We start from the raw sequence: 22,173 nt of genomic DNA on the forward strand, positions 1-22,173 counted from the left end.
TGGTTGTTTTGCTTGAAAAGCCTTGAATTATCGCTGAACTCAAGTGAGACACCTTTACAAATTGCTCTGTGGCATAAAGTAAAACATTTGGATGACAATTAAGGAATTATGTGGCTATTTAATGATGTCTCCAACCAATAGTTGTTCTATTTTTAAGGTGTGTTTTTCTTTTTTGAGGACTGCATGAATCGTATGCTGATGCTTTATGTATCTGTCTGTGTGAAACCCTGTTCTTTCTTTTATCTGGTTTCCCTTTAAGCCCCCTTTCTTTTGATTGGCCTGCCTCAAAGAAGCCTCTCTGTCTGAAGCCTTCATCTGGCCAATATGTTGTATTCAATGCACCAAATCTGATGTAAGCTGTTGCCAGCAAATACAGTTTTTGCTTGAATCGCCTCTCTGTCAGGAGCCTATATTTATTAAAAAAAAAACCACGAAAAGTAAAGCTTTAAAACCCCGGTCAGTCCATACCACCAAGGTCTGTCTGTTCTTTACTTACATTTTTAACAAACCCTACCACAAAGTTGCTTACTGTACAAGTGTTGTGTACTCGTGTTGCAGCGTGAAATGCCGAGCCAACAAACTGTGTTCAGAGTCTGAGTCGGGGCTCCGGGGCGTCCTTCAAGACCCCCTCCTGTTCTACAACCAGTGGAGCCACAAGGTCTCCCAGGTGTTGGGAACCTCGGCGGACGTCTCTGACTTCTCTCACATCGCCATGTTGGTCCAGAACATCGACGTAAGACAAAAGTTTCAGAAACGATTTTGCTCATTCATATATGGGAAGTCTCCGTTAAGTTAAATGTTCCCATGTACTTTTGTAGCTGTTAGTTTCAGTCGGTCACTGACGACACGAGAGCAATCCGTTGAGTTAAGTGGTGAAGAAATCAAATCCTCAAAGATCCCGTAATGAAATAAAGACGTTGATAGAGTTAACTTTATTTGGTGATGACGCCGATGCCTGATGTTAGAAAGCTGTTTATGTAATGCTTGGTTTTACAGGCTCATGCTTTTAGAAACATCCATCCTGATGTTTTTTTGTGTTGCAAATGTCCAATTTCAGAAGTGAAATGGAATTTTAGCAGAACACAATTACTTATACAGTTTTGACACTAAATTCTTTCATTAAAGAAAATACTGACTGAGAACATTTTTCACATTTAACAGTTTTACTTCGAATGTAATCCTGGGAAAAGGTTATGACAGGCGAAACTACTTATATGGCAAACAAGCACTGAGTGGAATGTCTCACAGCTTGTGAGGTTAGTGGCAATGTGTCTGTAACGGGGTGGAAAAAAGACATTTCCAAAGAGGCTGAATCCATCAGATGTAAGGACATGAAAGGGTTCATCTCTTTACGAAAGAGAAACGTGAACTGAGATTTTATCAGCTACAGTGGCAAAACCCACTGCCGGCCCGACGCGATCTTTAGACTTCAGGGACGAATCACTGCACTTCTCATTGGTTTATAAAAATCAACCATGCAAATATTCAAACAGCTCTAAGCGAGATTCAGTAACAACTCTCACAGAGCTCTGGATCATTTAAGACAAGCTCAGGTGAGGAAGCAAAGTGCCCCATTAATCATACTTTGGTTTCTCATTTCTTGAGGACACAGCAGACTTGATTTCCAACCAGCGACACAAATAAAAATTCAGCATCGGCGGTAGTGTTGAGATGCGTGAGTGCCTATAAAGTGGATAAAATAGAAATCTGGACTAACCTGAAGACATGCTACACATCACACTGCTGAATAGCTGAAATCCTGCTTCGGTAGGAAGGGAAAACTTTTCTTTCTCAGTAAATAAACTGACCTAAAGGGTTAAATGCAAGCAATAACTAAGTTCATTATATCAATTTCAGTTCATCAGCGTCACTTTGTAGGAATCTGTTTGCACTCAACCAACCAAAAAGTGTATTTCTATGTTTTTATCAGCACTCTTCCTCCCCTCTCTGTGCCACCCAAACGTATAAGCTGCGTTTTAAGAAAAAAAAAGATTACAAAGATTCAGAAGCCTGCCTATTCTACGTCAGCAATGGAGCAATTTTCAAATGTTATCCATGTAAGAGTTGCATCAGTGTGGCACCACTTTATCATCATGCATCATTAAATCTGTATGAAGAGAATCTGTGCTTTTTGAGCTTCATACGTCTGCACCTTTGTGAGATTCGTGTTACGTGGATATTTTTGCACATTTATTCTGTCTTTAATAGATTCACCTTCTTTGTCAGTTAAATTTCACCTTTCAGGCACAGATGAGCTTTTCTTTCTGTGCCTACATTGAAATATTTGAGCTCCCCTGTGCAAATATGTATCTTTATAGCATTTAAAAGTCTCCGCGTGATGAGCACTTACCTTCATGCTGTACCTGGTTAAACAGCTTCTATTGGGACAGTACTGATTGCTGAATGTGCCTCGTCTATATAATTTAAATTTACTAGACCACTTGCTATAAATAGGACCCTGCTTTATCGTTTTCTTGTGTTTAGTGTTTCCTTTTCTTTCCATTTATTGATGGTAAATAAGTAACAGTCAACCTGGATATTTTTCTCTCTTTTTTTTTTTTTTATTACATATACGGCGAAGATTTTCAGCTCTGTTTCCCATCTCTGTGATAGCGTCTGCTGAAGGACAGCGTGCTGCTCCAGGAGCGTCTCGGCCTCGTGCAGGAGAAGAGCGACCTGCTGGACTCAGTGTTTGGACCCGAGAGAGCCGAGGGTCTGCAGGGCGAGCTGAGCTCCGCCGTCAGGAACAGAGACCTGCTGCACACCCAGCTCCAGCAGAGGAAGAGCAGGCTGCAGGTATCGGCCATTCATTCAGCTGCTTCCATCTTAAATCTGAGAGAGAAAAGAAAACGGCCTTTTCTCGAGACGAGAAGCAAAACTCAAAGTCAAATTGACCTTGGCATCAGCTTTGGTTCTGGATACTATATCATTTTAAGGTGCCTTTTATTGCACAAATAATTCGATCAAACCTGGTCAACTATCAATGTAGATTTAGTAATATCCTAATAATAAGACTTCAGTAGCAATCTAAATATTCCAGCTGAGTCACCAGAGAAGAGAAATAAAATGCATTGTGTTTTGTCGACATGTTTATTTTTGTTTTGTTTTTCAGTAATCATGAGTTAAGAAACACATTCTTCGAACAGAGTATAATTTGAATATAAGGAATGCCAACACGTTTTTAAAATAAGCTCCAGTACAGTACAAAACCATTAGTTCAGCAGATGCCTGTAATTTCAGGCTCCATCTAAAAACCCGCTCCAACTTCCACAGGGTCACTGACAATATCTGCTAATGTGAAACAAATGAGGAAATCCAGCATTCAGAATTACTGCCGAGAGAGTTTGGCTTTTAGTCTTGTTGAGAGTTTGCAGCCCTGCATAGACTTGTAAATACAATCATTTCATTTGTTTTGTCAGCTCTGCTGGTGAAGTCTCATTATTTGCTCTGGTCGGGGAGCGAATGATGCAAAAGCAGGATAGAGGGAGCAGAGGCGGTGTGCAAGTGTTGTCAAAGACAAAAGAGATGATTTTAACAAACAAATATGATTGTTTTACATTTATTTTTATGTCAACCAACACTCTTGTTTTTGTAGATGCAGTTTAAAAGCACTACAATACAATTTAGTTGTCAGAGATGACTTGTTGTTTTTCTTCCGGTATGCATAACCTGATCTGTAGTTTGATGTTTTAATGTCTTGATTTCATGAAGTGATCATTTTCTACATTATCAAAGTAAAAAGCCTTCCCCAGGAGTATTATTTTTGTAAAATGTCAAATATAATATTGTTTTTCCCTTTAGCATCTATTGTGATCCGGTTAGAAAGAGCAGAACTCTTCCTGCAAGTTAGATGCTTAACTTTAATTTGCCTGCCAAGTCATTAGATAACGTCTGCAATTATTTTTGTTTGCCTCCTATTATTATTTCTTTTATTCATTAACAGGGTGACTCTAGAAGGAAAACAATGTTTGATGTGCATAACAATGACAAACTGAGGATACAGAGACGAAAGAAAAATAAACAAGGAAGCAAATTCTATTGTACCATGTTGTAACAAGGAGTAAACAGAAGCTGACACGTTTTATTTCTACCCTTTTCTCGCTCTTTACTGTTATCCTATATCTATAAATAAATATATGTATCCACTGGATAAAACTATATCTCTACTATCACTATACAGTCTGTTGTTATATACATACATGTAGCACGCATACATACAGAGACGTTCACACATTCAAATACGTCTATATCAACATACAGTAGATAATCTAAATCTATGATTTCCTCTTGTAGTTTTTGCATCAACAGACTTTCTCTTCCATGTACTTCTGTAGGAAATATATTTTGTACATCCCTTTAAAAGGATTTAAGTCTGAACTCTAATCAAAACTTTAAATTAAATAAAGGTGAATAGATGGATTGAGATTAGTTGGAAAGATATGTAGATTTCTCCAAAATATTTCTCAGTGTTTTGGACGATCATTCTTGAAGCACTTTAAATTGCTTTTTACTGTCAGAAGGGTTCCATTGACAGAGAGGATTTCTGGCAGTGGGTGAAAATGCTGCCTGTTCTACAATCACTCATATACATTTAGAGTCTCGGTGATCAGCTATAATTTCAAAAAGGATTTTGTCAAAAGTGCAAAAGCGTGTTGGACCACTCTTGTTTAGAAAGAAGCACAACTTTTTTTATTTTTCGAGGCAAAAACGAGGAGGGAAAACTTTAGTTTCCGGTGCCTGTGAATGTCTGAATTTAAAAAAAACGCTTTTCTCGTCTCACAGGGCTTAATTTCAAGAACCAAAGACTTTGGAGACGCCTATGAGCAGATTCGCTCCAAACTGGCCTCATTTGGTGACCGACTGCTGGCAGCCGATGGCCTCCAGCCGGACATCCTCGCCAAAAAAAGTCAGGCAGACCGGTTCAGGGTGAGTTTAATCCCCGGCCGGTCACTCCACAGGCTTGTTGTATTGTAGCTTTTCTTTTTGCGTGATGCACAGTTTCTAATCAGTCTTTTGTCTTGTTTGCTGGAAAATGTGGACCTCAATTGGTTTTGCTTCATCTCGATTCACAGCAATCAATTCAGAGAACCTCGTGATCAAACGTGCCGTCAATGTTCTTTGTCAACAGGTGATCCAGAGGGACCTGGAGGACTGTGAAGCCCACATCATGGCACTGGAGACGCTGGTTTCGTCCAGTCCCAGCAACAGGAGTCAGTTTGAGAAGCTCTGCGTTGAATGGAAGCATTTGCACAAGACGGCCAGGGTAATACGTTTATGACGATTCATTTTGTGTCCTGTGCAGACGATCTCTGCACAGTTTTGTGCGTGTGTTAGGAAAACATCCAGACAATACACAAACTCAGAGGCGTGGGAGTTGTTCTGGGTATCAGTCAATCAAATGTTATTTATATCGCACTTCTCATGCAGGTTGGTACATTTCACAGTGCTTCACGGAAGATTGACATTGTGATAACAGGGCGAAACAAGGGAACAGTAAATACATGACACGAATGTAAAAATAACATTTAAAAGGTTATTGAGACTGAACAAAAAAAAAAAAAAGCTTTTTAGAAATGAGAAAAGATGAACGAGACGCAATATCAGAATGACAATCTAATACTAGTGGCAAAAACCAGATGAAGCTGAAATAAAGGTTTTTACAGTCAACTGATGAACGCCTCTGAAGAAGTCCTTGTTCTACTTTTTGGTACCATCGTAGTTTCAGATCTGAGAAGTCCTCCGGCTCATACATTGAGCATGTAGTATAGTTGAGCTGTCTTCAAACAAACAGTCAAACAATCAACCGGGACATTCAAAACTCAACAGTGTTTGTGTGCATCAGCCGAAGAGGGAGCGATGCATCAGTTTATCAATGGGTCATGTTACAAAGACGTTTAGTGACTGATCAGATTAGCGCTTCATGGCGCATTCTATGAAACAAAACTAACATTTCCATTGCGGACGATAAACAGGAAGTTCACAATGAGTGAAACTGAACATTTCTTCAGTCTTGCCATTTATAGTCCAGCTCATGTTTGTTTATTTTTAAGGCGAAGGTGCACGAGAGCGGGGAGAACATTGTGTCACACGAGAGCTTCCACGACAGTCTGCTGAACATCGAGAAGTGGCTGATGATCATGAAGCAGAAGCTGGAGTCCTTTCGCAGTCCCTCAGGAGAGTGGAGCATAGAGAGCCGTCGCCATGAAGCCGAGGTACGCACATTTGTTGCCATGAGCCTCTGGACATTCAGTACATCAGCACAAGTTTTTTTTTTTTTTTTATTAGTATTATACATAAAGTACACAAAGGGATTTAAAATGCGTTTCACTGTGAAATGAGGAGAATGGATTCTTTAATTATTCACTATTACAGTTCAATACATTGTTAATGAATGATAATTTGCAAGGGGATATGAAGTCCAAACATGCAATGTTTAAATTCAAATAAATTGTAATTAGAATAAATGGATGATGAACCATAATCTTGTTATAATGGAAGGTTCAACATTGGATCCAGAAATAAAGATACAATATATATATTTTTTTTAAATGTTACTTATTATCATTTGTCTTTTTTCTCATTTCTGCTTCCCTTCATTTATGGGAATATGACCTAAAGCAGCGATTATGGTTATGGTTGACCTGAACATCCCGGAGCCGACGTTCTATTGGGCTATTAGCTTTTAAAAAAAAATTTCCCTTTCTAAGCTTGGCACTATTTTGATCATTTTATATATTTTCAAATACATTTTATTTTGATAAATATATTTGTGACTTACCACCATGTACCACTAGGTGGAGCTCAATTATCGCCCATTGTTTTAGGATCTTGGCTCCAAAACAAATAATTTTCATCAAGTCAATATGTGTATCTATATCCAATTATGATAATGTAACTTTTCCCTGTTTGGGTTTTTCTTTTTCTTTATTGCTCTTCTGTTAAATATAATCAAAAAGAACATGCTTAGACCAGTGGATCATTAATGCTGTGCGATGTTTTGTGTTGTGATGATTGTGTGGGCAGAAAGCCCTGGGAGAGTTCCCAGAGAAGGAGCTTCAGCTGCAGCAGATGGAAGTCCAGGGTCAGGGGGTTTTGGAGAAGACCTCAGAAGAGGGGCGGGTCCACATTGATCGAGACATGATGCGTCTGAAAGAGTCCTGGATGGCCCTTTACAACATGAGCCTCAACCTTCACAGGTACCTGAAACATCGCCTTTGTGAAATGCTAGTGAAAGCGTTCACAGTTTTCTTTTAAGGCATGAACGGGACATTTAACAACCGCATCTACGAAGCAATGAACGATATAAGGGGCCTACACTTTGTCGTGTTTTACTTTGCCGTTTTACATTTTAGCTCACTGAAAATGAGGCTGCTGTTTATTGTAGTGAATTAAACCTGCTCTCATGAAGTCTGCTGTTTGGGGCGGTAATGTTAGTTCTGTTAAGTGAGAAATGCTAAACAAGAGAGCAAATGAAAATTCAAACCCACAGACTGAGCAGTGTGGCCTTTTAGACCCTGTATTTGACATTTATATAGTGTGAGAAACTCTTTTTAAATTCAACTATTTGAGGGGAAAATGAATTCACTTATTTAATTCTTTTATACTTTAACTCAAGGAAAGTTTTTAATTTGGAAGTTTTATTCAAGGTATGTTGTAACTTTAAGAATATTCAATTTTTTTCCCCCTGCTCATTTCTCCCTGGTATCTCCCCCAGGCTGCTGAATATCTCCTCGGGGCAGACGGGTTCTGTCCCTTCAGAGATGATGAGGGCCTTGGAAAGCAGTGGCTCTGTAATAGACGGGCGGCTGGCGGGCGACGCTCCGGAGGGGCCGGTGACCGCAGGGCAGGGCAGGAGGATCCACGGTCACGGCGGTCACATCACACTGGTCGGAAGGAGTGAAGAGCGTCTCCTTCCACCCAGAACGGGCAAAGACATGGGGCACTCCTTAAAGGTAGATGTGAGTGATTCACCTGGCTGGAGTGCCAGCAGCAGAGGAGGAACCGCGGAGCCCACAAGGGGGAATGTCATGGCGGGCGACGGCTCTGCCGGAGCCCGAGGGGGAGCGGCGGCGTCGTCGTCGTCGTCGTCCACACACGTCGGCTTCGGTGAAGGAGTGGAGACGATCTCTGCAGATGGTGCCACAGAACCAGGGGAAGGCCTCAGCTCAGGAGGAGGAGCATTCGTGGTCGTCAGGAAGGACTCGGCCAAGAAAGCAAAGACAACTTCGCGCCAGGACACATCGGTACTGTCGCATACTGTTTAAAGATTGTAAAAAAAAAAAAAAGCATAAGCTCAGAAATGTTTGAAGACAGTTGCACAGCAGCAGCTATTGTGAATTTGTCACATAATCCTGGATAAACAGGAGCCAGAAGTCGAGGAGTTAAAGCAGCACTGCACACATTGAGCAGCTTTCATACACACGTTCTGAGCTTTCTGGAGAAAGATTTGAACGCCATAATTCTTGCAGTTTAAACGGTATTGAGACGTATAATTAGGCTCCACTCACGCCACAGACACTCCTCCCTCTTTCAATCACTTGTCGTGGTTGTTATTCTGCCTGGTGCTGTAATCATGTCAGTGTTGCTCTACTCCCTCCTCAGTTGCAGTTGAGAGCCGTAATCTCTTTCGTGTTCGTTTGAGTTTGTCTGGCCCCGAAACCATTGTTCTTAACTTCACATGGATACCAGAAACAATGCAACAGTGAATCCTCCAAACATTCTCATTGTGTATTATGGTCGCAGTCCACACGAGTATTTCTGATATGATTTTACAGAGCATGGAATAACTGCATGATAACAAAATTTTGTTTTGTTTGGGGTTTTTTTTCTCCAGGCGAGGGGAGGACAGTACTTGCTGAGGAGGAGTGAGTTTGAGGTCTGGCTCAACAAGGAGAATGAACTCCTGTCAGGAATCCTCAGCAACAAAGAAGCACCTCTCAGTGCCAAAGATCTCCAGATCAGACGGGACACACTGAAGGTAAGTGATTGCTAACAACTTGGCAGCAGTACACTTCTCGTATAGTTGGTGATAACAAGGTTGACCTGATCACAGCAAAAATCCCCATGCCTGCAGCTAAAACGCAAAAAGACGTCTGTAGACCACTGAGGAATTACTCCACTCCACCCACACATACTTCTGTAGTGTTTTATTTACGCCTTAGACAAGGGGTTAACGCGTCGCCGTTTGTCGTAATGTCTGCGGTGGTTTGCAGGCTCTGAGGTCCCGGCTGTGCTGGGGTCAGGAGCAGTTTCAGCTCCTTCTGACGCAGAACGAGGACAATGTTGCTGCTTCTGGACCAGAGGACGTCGGGCTGGAGGAACTCCGCTATCGCTGGATGCTCTATAAGTCCAAGCTGAAGGATGTGGGAGAGATCAGGGCCAGGGCCGGTGTGAAGGTGAGACCAGAGCAAACGGTCAACTGGTTAAGAAGTTGATACCTGGAAATGTGTTTGTCCCCGATTTCAATATTTGTCTTGTATTGCTGCGTACCAGACTTCAAGTCATCTGCTTCGTTTGAGTGCACTTCTGTTTTTCACAACAAGATGGCAGTGCAGCATTATTTAAACTCCGGGAAATTTCAGTCTGCCTTTAGATTATTACTGTTGGTCTCATGAAGTCTGTAATGATTTTAGACTTTTGGAAATGATGTGAATGAAACGTACATATTTTGTGCGTCTTTGCAGAAAGCTGCGGTCAAACAGGAGGAGGCAGCAGCAACAACTGTAGAGAAGCCACAGAAGGTAAGACGACGAATCAAACGTTTAGTACGCACTCTTTGTGCCTCCGTCATATTGTTTACACAGGTTCAATTATACAGCTACATCGAAAAACGAATTTGAATATCACCTTATTTTGGCAGTTTTTTCTACACTCAGTGGCGAAACTAAAGAAAAATGTAAATGTAAAATCTAATCAGGTGATGATGACTTCATACTACAACCACGAGGTTGTGTTGGTATTTCGGGAAGCAGCACTTTGCTCCCACAGTGTTTGAGGAGCGAGTTTCATTTCCTTTTCATCAATAATTAACTTTTACACACTCCGTCCAAACACACGGTGTCTCTTTCCCACATTCCTGTCCCGAAGGTACAAAAATGAGCGATGTGGTTCTCTCCTTGTAGGTCTGTGCTGTGGCGCTCTTCAAAGCCCAACAATTAAAAAATGCCTTATGATGAAAACGATTGTAGTTATTTTTAAATTTGAAACGCCAACAGGGGGTTCATATGAGGACACTCAGAGTAATTGTTAGTGAATCTTTCCCTCTTGTCGCACAGTAATCAAACTGGAAAGGCCGATCTGTGTATTATAATGGCAACGCAACCCAACAATCTCACTCGGTCCAATCGGTCACTATAAATACATATTTCAATAGTTTAAGGATGAGCGATACTTGTATTTTCGCTACTTCCTGGTACTCGGTGAGATTACTGTTTCATTCCTGTGCCACCAGGAGGTGGCGGCATAATGTATGGGTGATAAGAAAGCAACATTTGCCTGCCTCAGTGCTAAAATGTGAGGAAAAATGGTTAAAAGAGCGAGACGTTCTTTAGCTAATCCCGCATTCATGACGCGTCACAAGCCAGTGGTTTGTGCTCTGATCGACATGATTTATTGTGAGCTGTACTTCCAGCACACGCCGGTTCTCATCCCCGCCACGCTAGAGCGTTCTCCAGCTGGTTCCCGGCGCAGCCGCGAGCGTTGGACTCCTGTGGTTTTCTACTGACGCACTAACCTGTTTTGTTTTGCAAATGGTCGCTGGTATATGACACAGCGTTCTGAGGGTGCACAGTGAACGTGGGCACCTTCGCAGAATAACAAGTCTGAAAGTGATGTTGGAGTGCAGAGGCCTGTGCTGAATCACTTCACTGTGCGTGCGTGTGTGTGCGTGTGCGTGTGTGTGCTCTTTCTGACTGTGTGGGCGAGCTTCATCTGCTTCCATCCTCTGATTGTTCACATCACCTACATTTATCTTTTCGTATTGTAGCGCCTAGTAAAGGGGAAAAACTGATTTATTTTTCTGAATTTCTCGCTCTTCTAAAGCTAATGAACGTTTTCGTCCGTTCCGAGTCACCGACAGAAAGTTTGAACAGAAGAGCTGGAGAAGACAAAAGCACCAGCACATTTGTCATAAATGTCAACAAAGTCTAGTGTCTAAATTGTGACAGGTGGAAAGATTAGTTTTTTTTATTCCCTCACTAAATTACAAAAAGCACACTGACTGAAGCGTCTGTAAGCAGCTGATGGGATCAAACCGATGTCATCCGATTCACAGATCGTTGCATTTTACAAAACCACAGCCTGTACGGCTTCCTTTTTGAAACAGATCTGCTCATGCTAGATTTCAATTTTCCTCATTATTTCAAATATGTCGATTTAATACTTTTTATATACACTTTAATGCATTCATGATGCAGTTTTTGCCAAAGAATTTTAAAAACACATTAATAAACTTTTTTCCCCCCCCCCATCACATTTGGGCAAATTCTGACTCAAGCTTTAAACGTGCATTGTGTGACGTTTATGTAATACCACTTCTGTACTTTAGGTGGCAGTAGTGAGTCGACCAAATGAAGACGAGCCGCCGTTTTATTTCCTGTTCAATGTAACTTTCTAGTCTTATTTAAAATGCATACGGTACCATTTCAAGAAGTGCTCATCATCATCGTCATCATCATGTCTGCAGTCACTTCTCCCTCAGCTCACTCTGTGCTGCCTGTGCTTTGACAGAAGCCCGGCTTCCTGCAGCGGGTGTGCCGCCTGGCGCTGCCTCTGTGGCTCCTCCTGCTGGCTCTGCTGCTGCTGGCCTTCCTGCTCCCCCTCATGGACGAAGGCAGCAGCTGCTCGCTCTCCAACAACTTTGCCCGATCCTTCAACATCATGCTTCGATACGACGGCCCGCCGCCCACATAGAAGCGACGCAGTAACGCCGGTCGACAGTGGATCTCGACTCACGTAGGGATGTGTTGATTTGAGTATTAAAACAACAACAACGCATTCCCAGGCACCTCAACGTGCAGCATGCGTGACTTTTTGAAATTGATTTCAATCTACTTTTAAAGCCAATAGTCCACATGCACTGGTTAGAGGGAAACGAAGGCCTTGTGTCATGAATAGAGAACACGACTTGATTATCTTGTTATAATTTGACCAATTTCCCATTTAATGGAGGCTTAAATCAAGTGAAAACCCGTTGACGGCCACATGCAAGGTAAATCACTTACATTGTGTCTGCAGTCGTACCCGTGAAGCCAAAGTGAGTGAGTCCACACACAGTAAAGAGGAAATTTTCAAATCGATCCAAACCAAAGACTCCAGCTTGAGATTTGCATAGATTTGTTTAATGCCAACCACATTTTACAAGTTTCAAAGCGCTTATTTATTTTGAGAACTTGTCACGTGCACTTTTTATAAACATTTTTATTTAGTTCTGGCAAAATTGACTTGTTTTTGTATTTGGAAATCGAGCAGTTGCGTCATTAAGAGCAGCGCAGCTATTGTGGCTCCAGAAAATGTATTTTCTATTAGGATTCAAAGAACTCGAAGCACTCGTGTGTCTCTAGGACAAACTTTATTAACGTTTTTGAAATCGCATTTGTGTTTTGTTTGTCTGACCTTCCTGATGGGCGAGGAATTAAATCCACTCCAGGCAATCGTCAATACTGATTCTCCTCAAAATGACTTTTCTGAAAAACTTGATATTTGTGATAAAACCAGCGGGATGTTTCCTAATAGGATGAGAATCTACATTTACTTGTAAATTTTGAGAAGGAGTCATAATTAAAAGTGCAGTGCAGCTTGAATGTAATGTAAATGTAATGAAATAAGCCCCTCAACCAAAACTGAGTAGATTAGACTTTTCCAAAGAGATCCTAACTTTAATCTCATAACTCTCCTGCAATAAAACATGTAAAATGAAGTGTTACCCTGGATGTGGGATCAGTAGTAGCTGATACATTTGCGTTTATTATTACAGCTTGTCTGCCGATGTTTGCTCACTTTATTTACTTTTTATCGATACAATAAACTGGAATTACCTTTTTAAATAAGTTCTATAAATCATCCAGATTATACAGAAGTTAACATCACACAGATTCCGGTGTAAAGACATGATTCTGTATATATACTGTGTATTCTTTTTCTGTATTTTATCGGAAGTCGACTTTTAACATGGCCTTATAAGCAATATATTTAAATACTGTATATGCGTCTGTGTGTTTACCATCCGTTTAGTCTCCTGCACTCGGTGCCATAGCCAGATGAGGTTTACTGTTACGTAATGGAGTTAAAGCTAACATCATCATATACTGAATCAATAATGAGCTTCACTCCGCTCTGTTATGCATGTGTCCCTTTAGTACCGCCTATGCAATCCCCGGCTGCAACGAGACATTAAAGCTGTACGTGCTCCTAATTTATGCAACATATGAAATGACTTCCTTTATCGCAGGGATGTGTGGCAGGAAGAAGAAACGGTTCGAGTCCACTGTTCGTAGGAAACGTTCGCTCTCAGATTAAGGTACAGTGAAGATCTGCAAACACTGAGCTGGGATGGATCAATTCTGTTTTATTGAAGTTTTTGAAAGAGTGGAAATGCTATATATTATTCAAGAGAGCTTGTATTTAACCTGTTTTTTTTTTTTAATAAATATACTGTGCTCAAATCAGTGGTTTGTGTTTTGTTTTAGTTCCATAAAATAAAGTTCCATCACAGTATAATAGAGTGTGACCGACTTCAGAATCGAATCTTCGCAGTTTGTTGTAACTAATGTTTATATACATCTTGATTCCTGCTGCCGTTTGACTCCTTTTGACATTTTGCCTTGTTGCTTTTTGTTTTTTCTGTTTGACCTTTGCCTCAGAGTATGATCGAAGTTTTTAACACTTCAGTTCTCAACCACGCTCAAATGAACTCAAAACTTTAGGCAACTATGAATAAGTCAAGATCCCAGGATAAAAACAACGAAGTACAGAGGATTTCTTTTGCTTTTCTTTTCTTTTCTTTTTTTAAACTTGAAACCTGTCGATTAAGCAGTTTAAATAAGTCAATTTATCCATGTGTTCCTGTTCTCAAATCAAAGTTAAAAAAACTAGATGGTGTGAAGTGATGCGACTCGCCACCAATGTGAAACTACAGAATAATTGCGACTTCAGTTTAATGAGCATGAATCACATTCAACCTTTCGTTTTCCAACATGCGTGATGTGTTCAGAATGTTTTTATCTGAAAAGCTGATCTCGGCTGGCGTCGTTCCACTGATGCATTTTCTCATGCACTTCTATGGAAAACAATTATAAAACACTGTCGAGTGCAGGATGAGTCGTCGGGCATTTGACAGTTTTACAGGAAGAAGAAAAAGAATCTGATGATGTGAATATAATAATTAGTCTACATTTTAAGAATTCTGTAGCGCTGGTCGTATGAACATGAAGGTCATGGACAAGATGGATCCCGCAGACAAGTTTTTATTTACCATGACGCAGAAAACAAAATTTCAAAGCGTTTGCACGCATGAATCCCCCCTCGCTTTCTTCTTGGATCTTTTTTTTTTTTTTAATGTCGTCTCATGCTTAATGCTGCTGCGTCGCGTTCCTCGATCATGAAAAGAATTGCTAATTTTATGTGTTCTGTGCGCGCACGCCGCCTCCCACGCCGCTCTCACCTTGGCCTCCCAACCGGGCACGCCGAGCTGTGCTGCAATCTGGAGCTGCCACTCTGCCAAATCCACCGAGCAGAAATGCCACCAGCAGCAGCCTCTCCTACAGAAGTTTCCACTCGGTGGCATTTCCACACAAAAAAGAAACCCTTTTCTGTAATCTTCCAGTCTGGCAGAGGCAGAAGGGCCAGACATGGAAGTGGAGGGGAGATTAACTGGTGCTGCAAAGGGTCAGCAGAGAAGCACAATGTTGTGATCAAATGAGGACGCCGACTGTGTAAGTATGTGAAAATGCAGTGATCTGCATCACTGCAATCTTCCCTTCATATGAGCATGTGGGGATAAGTGTGTGTGGCTTCATGGCTCAACAGGCCTTGCAGAACGTGGTCGTCAGATCAAATGCTATTGGTCAACCCGGCTGTCAATCATCCCGACATGAATACATTGGGACGTACAGAAATGACACGAAAAGTTTAAATGCGGGAAGAGGAGGAAGTACTTCCTCTCGTGGTGCCATGTGCCAGAGCAGAGCTGCCCAATTGTGGGAGGAGTCAAAGGGAGCGCCTCCCTCTCCTCCCCTATTTTCTTCTGGGGCGTCATTTCCTAGTATGTGGATGTATAAGTGTTGGTAAATCAGAGAGTGAATTTTGCACAATATGACCCCTTTCGAAAGAGAACACAAAAAAACGAACAAGAATTTGGATGAAAAAAACATTTTCAGCTGTTTTTGGACCTGATTTTTGTGCTTGCTTTTTTTTTTTTTTGGTTCTTTTTTAAATGTATCATTTTGAGCACTTTTTTTAAAGACAATTTCGATGTTTGGGGTTTTTGGCTGTTTTTTAGGCAGTTGTAAAACTTTTTTCAAGAATTTATTTTTTTTTTGTAGGTTTTGAAGCATTTTCTTTAAAATGACTGGTGTGTACATAAGCTAAAGAAATAGGATAAAATGTTTATTTATGTATAATTTTCTGAGCTAGAGAGCCACGTGTTGCTTCAGAGCCGCAGGTTGCAGACCTTCTGGTGTATAATGACTTTCTTTATACAATTTTACAGGCCGGTATAAGTACCGGTACATGTTTTTGTTTTAATTTCAGTAGCTTCGGGGAGCAAATTTCACAAACAAGGTTCATCACATCCTCATCCTCAGGAAACACAAAGGAAACCTTTGATAGCGACTGAGCAGCCTCCTGTATAGGCCACGAGTCCTGACGGTATCGGACTGTATTATTGTGTAAAACTCCCAAACTCTTTTTGTTTTCATGAATTAACTTTCTCACATCACGCTGACTCCTTTGTTTTAAAACTGCGTCATCCTTTTGACTCAGGAAATGTTGTAGGTGTTGGCTTTACACTGCATGCTGGCGCTGAGTCGGTTTATAACTCGCCGCTGCTATAAAATGTTCCCGTGGCGTTGGGCATTTCCTATATTGGTGCAATTTGCTCCTTCCTGTATTGAGAGCAGCGGCGGGCGGGTTCAGTGCTCACATTGATGAGGATTGGCGAGAAGCCCAATGGAAAAGCATTGATTAGCTTTCAAAATGTACAACAGTAATGAAAAATGTCAGGCATTATGTTTGATTGCGACGCAGTGGAGCAGCGTTAAGCGCCGTCATCTAACAGGAAGAGGTCCCCTGGCTCGACTCTAGATTTTCCGAAAAGGTGAACGTCTGCGTCTCCTGTCCTCCACCCCATCTAGGAATGACCCAAACACCCCACAATCCTCTGTTTCACTGTTAATACTCAGCTTCATCAAAAGAGCATGAAATGTGCTCATTATTTATAAATTTTATTTTTTTTGCAATACGTCACCCCTCAACAGAACAGACACTTTTCGCAGAACGCTGCCGAAAGCTTTGCCACATTTTCCTCGACGTCGCTTTACTTAAACAGTGTCTCATTCTTTCAGAGCCAACTTCACGGCGCGCAACGCCCGACTGCCAATTTCATAACCGCTCTCCACGGGGAACACTTTCCATGAGGAGAAAACATAAAGCTGTTTTCTTTTTCTTTTCTTTTTTCTTTTTTCTTTGTCTGTGCGCTCCCAGTGGTTCGCGCAGTCTCATCACGAGCCGTGTGAAGGAGCGAGGCAAGTGAGGATGAGAAGAATTGAAACACAGGGAGCAGTTTAACCAGGATGTGGAAAATTGTTCTGGGCATTTGTTGTACGGTTAGATATGATTACTGAGTCCACTTTTCAGCCATCTTCATCCTGGAAGATGGGTGGATGGATTTTAAAGTCTATAAAAATGCCAATTAGAAATACATTTACAAACATTACATAGATTTTTATTTAGGCGTTATCTGACTTGTGAGAAAAAAAAACAAACATATGCAGACGAAGAACATGCAAACTCCATTGAGAGATCCATGAACCTTTTTAATGTCACGAAACTCTGCGAGCTCCTTCTCCACCATGATCTCCCTGCAGTGAAATATTACCTTAATTAAGAACATCATAACAGAATTTTTAAGAATACAATGGTGGGCACATGCTTAGCGCTCTGGCCTCAGTGAGAATTTGATGGTTTCAATCCGGGCTTTCATGCCTTCAGTTTGTATATTCTCACTGTGCATGCACATTTAAAATTTTGTTTTCATCATCATATAAGAGCTTTAAAAAAAAAAAAGAAATGAAAAAGTTACTGTTGTTTAGCTTCATTTGTTGTAACCTGTTGGATGAATGGAACTGAGCTGCGAATGCTCACGAAGCACAATCCAGGTCGTGCCGTTAGTCCGCAGGAAGCCTTTTGATTGCTGGTGTGCGCTGGAGAGCACCTGAAGACGTAAGTGTGATGTAATGCAGAGGAGACCCAGATGAAAACACGCTCAGGGCGTGAGGCATTTAATTTTGGCTGCGAGTGAGAGGCCTGTGGTCGGGGCGGGACGTCTGGGTCCAGGGAGGCGGTTGTCGAATGCGGTGGTGAGACGGGCTGGCAGACACGAGGATCTGAAGCCCAGCATGCATTGCTGCATTGTCTCTGAGCTGCCAGTGTGATGGTTTGCAGGTGTGCGAAGAGGTTATCGTTAAAAAACACGAGGTGGAAACTCTGACACACTCGTACTAACGGGAGCGGCACTGAATTTAAGCCAAAGAGTGAAAGTGAAATAGTAGAGGTGTTATCGTGAGTGCGGGTGTTGATTTTCACTCCATAACACTGGCGTGTTCGCCATCTTGTTTTTCAGCTTCAGACAGAGGTCTGGACCTCCACATCACTGGTCAGTTGGTGGTCAGTCGCCGAGCTCGTCGCAGTTGCTTGGAATATCAGGATGCAGCAGATGGTAAGAGGCAGGAAAGATTGAATCAGCATCGTCCAAAAATGGCGTCCTGAGTCAGTCTCACCTCGCACACCTGAAAAATACTCTGAACAAAAGCATAAATCCTAAAAATAACTGTTCTCCACTCACACTATCAGAAGAGGAACAAGGTTGCTTAAAGATGTGGATGAGTTACTGTAGATATTTTTAGATTTCTGCCTTTTGCTGTTAGTGTCTTTTATTTATTTATATATATATATATATATATATATATATATATATATATATATATATATATATATATATATATATATATTCCATTTGAGGAATGAATGTCTCAGGGAAATTCATCTTAGTCTCTTATTTCAATCAGGTTCGAGTTGAGTGATATTTCACATTATTTATAATGTGCTTTGAATATACAGCATCACTGTAATTTAAAGCCACTATGTGTAGGACTGATTCCATACACTACTTCTCTCCAGGTGCAGTGGGAGTTCATACAGGTGAGTGTACGTGACATTTTAGGCATCAGATTTTACCCGGTGCCACATCCAGGGCCTTTGTCTATGCATAGACACTTTTATTGGGTATCATCTGCACTGTTTTGTGAGTGAGTAGCCTGGAGGTTGCCACGCCCTGAGCCGACACACAAATACACATGGGAAGAGAAAAGCCAAAGCAGGTCAGACGGAGACTGATTTGAAAGTGAAATGAGTATCCTGAGAAATAAGGTCATGGCCACTATGCAAACAGATGATGAAGTTGAATACATGAAGAATTTCCCCATCAAGCTTGACGAACTGGCTTAGAAGCCACAGGAACATGAGCGCCGATTCAAATTGAAATGGGTGACGCTGTCGGAGCTGCATCTCCAAACAGCACGAGGATTTAATCGATGAGAATATCAATGAGGGCCAGTTTGATGGAAGCTCAAATGTGAACTAAGACTCAGTGAATCAGCTTTGTGTTTGTGCTGTCAAGTGTTGACTTGCCCTTCCTCAAACAGCGTGTCGTCCCGCAGCGTGCGGCCGGTGTGGATATTACTAATGTCGAAGGGGTGAAACTCACACGTTCACACTGTGGGAACAAGAAGCTGCTTCCCTGCGGGGTCCAGGCCTCCGTTTTAAAGTTCACGTTGAGGTTAAGGTGAAGGTTGAAGCATGTGCCCTTCAGGTGAGCTCTGCAGTGTGTGTGTGTGTGTGTGTGTGTGTGTGTGTGTGTGTGTGTGTGTGTGTGTGTGTGTGTGTGTGTGTGTGTGTGTGTGTGTGTGTGTGTGTGTGTGTGTGTGTGTGTGTGTGTATTCGTTCTAGTTGGTTGCACAACAGATGGACACTGGAGGGAATGAGGAGAAGGAGGAGGAGGAGGAGGAGGAGGAGGGTGTTGTTTGTGGACGTAGATTTACATGAGTTAAGGAGATGAGGATATAGAAGCGAAACCTGTTTTTGAACTTCTGCTGTTTGTTATATTAACATAATTTAACTCGACGATTCTTCATCAGAAAGGTGTCAAGAGTCAGGCTGCGCTGTACTGAAGCACCCAGAGTGCAGCTCAGGTCACTGTGGAGTTTGCATGTGGAGAACCTATGTGGAGGTTATTGGCAGAACTTATTTCAATGGGGGCCTTTTTAATATATTGGTTAAATATTACACATGTCAATTTTTGTTTTCAGGGAATGTGCAAGAAATTCAAGAATGCTTGTTTTCATCCAGGTTGATAACATGAATGCGGTATTTTATTTTGCTTGATGTCTGAAGACAGAATTATTGCTGGACTAGAGAGAATGCTTGAATTTAGGTTGTTGTCAAGACTGCTCAGTTGCCTCCTGTGTCAGTTGTACAACTGCAAGCGTCACATGAATCTGGAGGGAGTGCGCATGTACAGAGTGTCACCTTCGAAGCATTTAAATTTTTGCACAAATTCGAACCCAATTTTCACTGGCAGTGCAAGCATCTTATTTGCAACATACAAAAAGTTCAAATCCAAGTGATACTTTGAATGTCTTTTCGTAATTTTGTGCCTTCAACTATTCACAATCCAGTGAAATATGAACATGCCATTTTTAATATGTGCACAAACAGATCCACTCTCTATTATGAGCAAAAAAAAACCCTGTTTTTAGCTTAAATAATTCTAACACTATGACTTTACTCGTGCGGCAAGTTCATTTCCATTTCAAGGATAGCAATAAATCAGCTAATTCCTGTAGCCATTTTTGTTACTATGACTTCTACTCAGAGAGCATCAGAACAAAACTGAAGGCAAGGCTTTACGTTTGAACGTAAACAAAAAAGTGAGAGGATGTGTGTCATTACTTTCTTGGTGCTGTGCTGTTTGGCACTGAGACTTGTACCGTTCAAAAATAATTTGTATATTTTCCCTTTTTAAAAGGTGTCACGTATGTAAGGAAGATGCATTTGTAAGATGAGAGGAGCTGATAAATAATACTGCATCAACCACAGTAATTGTATACTTGAAAAGGAATCTGATTTATTTTTGTAAACACATAAAGGTTTAAAACCCACTGGAGATGTTTCTAAGCATGAACATGTTCTGATGTTACTGATCGATACACTTGCACAGTGCGCTGAACCCAGACACAGATCTGGTTAAATATAGCCGGCCTTGCCCCGTGTCGCCGTGCTTCTGATTGGCTGTGTGCCCCGCAGAAACATCCATCTCGTCTGGCCAAAACGTTTCCGGGCTTCCGGAAGATGCAGTGATAAATAAGAAAACTCCATTAACATTTGCGCCCTGCGCCATGATTCAGTGGTTTTCTGCTCTCACAGAAAAGCATCATAAAGTATTTCGTGTCCTTCAGTGTTTGCACACTTGTATGGAACGGCATTCTTTTTTTTTCTTTTTTTCAGCTCTCTCAGAACATTCAATGCACGTTCACCCATTCACACAAACATACTCATTGAATGTGTGGGCTTCCAAGATCATGGCTCCTGAGTCCCATTATCCTCAATCTGTCATGTAATGTAACAACTGGTCAATTCAGAAGAAAACGTTAATCTCCACAGTGGCTTGCAAAAGTCTTCATACTCTTTGAACTTTCCCACGTTATAACGTGGAATGAAAATGATACATGTTTAGTTGTTTTTTTTTCAAATAAAAAAATAAACTGTAAAGCACGGTCTGCAAATGTATTCATCTCCCTTTACTTTGATCCTCCTAAATAAAACATTTTCAGAAGTAATTTAATTAGTAAGTAGAATCACAACAAAAGTGGAAAAGTTGAAAGGGTATGAATAGTTTGCAAACCGCTGTAAATGTATTTATTTTGCTGAGCAGGCCATCAGTGTGAAGCATTTTCCTTTGGTGTTGCATTTTCAAAAGCTTGATGAGTCAAGCTTACAAATCCCTTCTCATTACTGGTGAGCTTCTGGTGGGCTGGATGCGATTGCTGTTGTTTATAAACCAACACATCAGCCTGATCACTTTACCCACTGTTCATGTAGACAGGAGAAGCTAATCTCTCAAAAAGAATTCACCTGGATTCAAGAAAGAAAAAAAAACAGTGAGCATGTAGACCATCTTCAGAAGACAGACACTCCAAGAAGAACTGGAGTTTTTTTTTTTTTTTAAGACAAGCTCTAATCCAACATTAGGTTGGACTTGTGGAGGATGAACTTTTCTTCTTGAGCTAAAAGGTGGACTCAGTAGGAAGGGTTTCATCAAGCCTTAATGTCCAGCTGGAGAAAAGTCATTGAGGAATAATAATAGGAGTCCAATTCTCCACCCTGATCAAAAAATATTTGACATGAAGGACATATTTGAAGAAATCATCTAAAAAAAACCCACAAAAAGGGATCTGACTCCATCCCACACCTGATGGAGGGCTTTTATTTTCTAGATGTATTAAATTCCCTCCAGCAAATCACTCTCTTTTTACATATCCCCCTTGACTATAAACAAAATGTGCTCAAAAGCTGTAAATCTGTAAGTGTATTTAACACATTACCAAACAACATGGACACACCAGAAAGTAATGTGTCCTTGATACTCAGTGAAGATTTCTGTTTGGTCCTGGATTCACACACAGGTCAATGAAGACTCAATATCTGGCTCACTTCCGGTGTTTTTTCCTCCCTGCCAGCTCAGTCGCAGCCAAATGTTCTGTTAAAAACGACATGATGTTCCTGACAAAACTGCTGAAATGTTAGCTCAAGCCCTCAGCAGAGGAATGTGTTATTATCAGCTTTTAGAAGGGTGAGTCATGAGAAAGTCGACTTCTCTAAATGATGCGCTAATTTTCTTTG

The 22,173-nt window shown here is 41.2% G+C and overlaps 1 protein-coding gene across 1 annotated transcript in view; it reads left to right on the top strand.

Annotated features, from left to right (window-relative positions):
- syne3 (spectrin repeat containing, nuclear envelope family member 3) overlaps window positions 1–13,294 on the top strand; it is a 30,851-nt gene extending 17,557 nt beyond the window's left edge. Inside the window, exons 8-18 of the mRNA XM_080513183.1 lie at window positions 559–733; window positions 2,614–2,796; window positions 4,783–4,926; window positions 5,129–5,263; window positions 6,051–6,212; window positions 7,024–7,196; window positions 7,715–8,243; window positions 8,834–8,977; window positions 9,213–9,395; window positions 9,684–9,740; window positions 11,728–13,294. Of these exons, the coding sequence (XP_080369309.1) occupies window positions 559–733; window positions 2,614–2,796; window positions 4,783–4,926; window positions 5,129–5,263; window positions 6,051–6,212; window positions 7,024–7,196; window positions 7,715–8,243; window positions 8,834–8,977; window positions 9,213–9,395; window positions 9,684–9,740; window positions 11,728–11,910 (2,068 nt within the window). The 3' untranslated portion in view covers window positions 11,911–13,294. The remainder of the gene's footprint in view (window positions 1–558; window positions 734–2,613; window positions 2,797–4,782; window positions 4,927–5,128; window positions 5,264–6,050; window positions 6,213–7,023; window positions 7,197–7,714; window positions 8,244–8,833; window positions 8,978–9,212; window positions 9,396–9,683; window positions 9,741–11,727) is intronic.
- The last annotated feature ends 8,879 nt before the right edge of the window (window positions 13,295–22,173 follow it).

This window comes from Blennius ocellaris (assembly GCF_963422515.1).
Source record: "Blennius ocellaris genome assembly, chromosome: 17".
NCBI lineage: Eukaryota > Metazoa > Chordata > Actinopteri > Blenniiformes > Blenniidae > Blennius > Blennius ocellaris.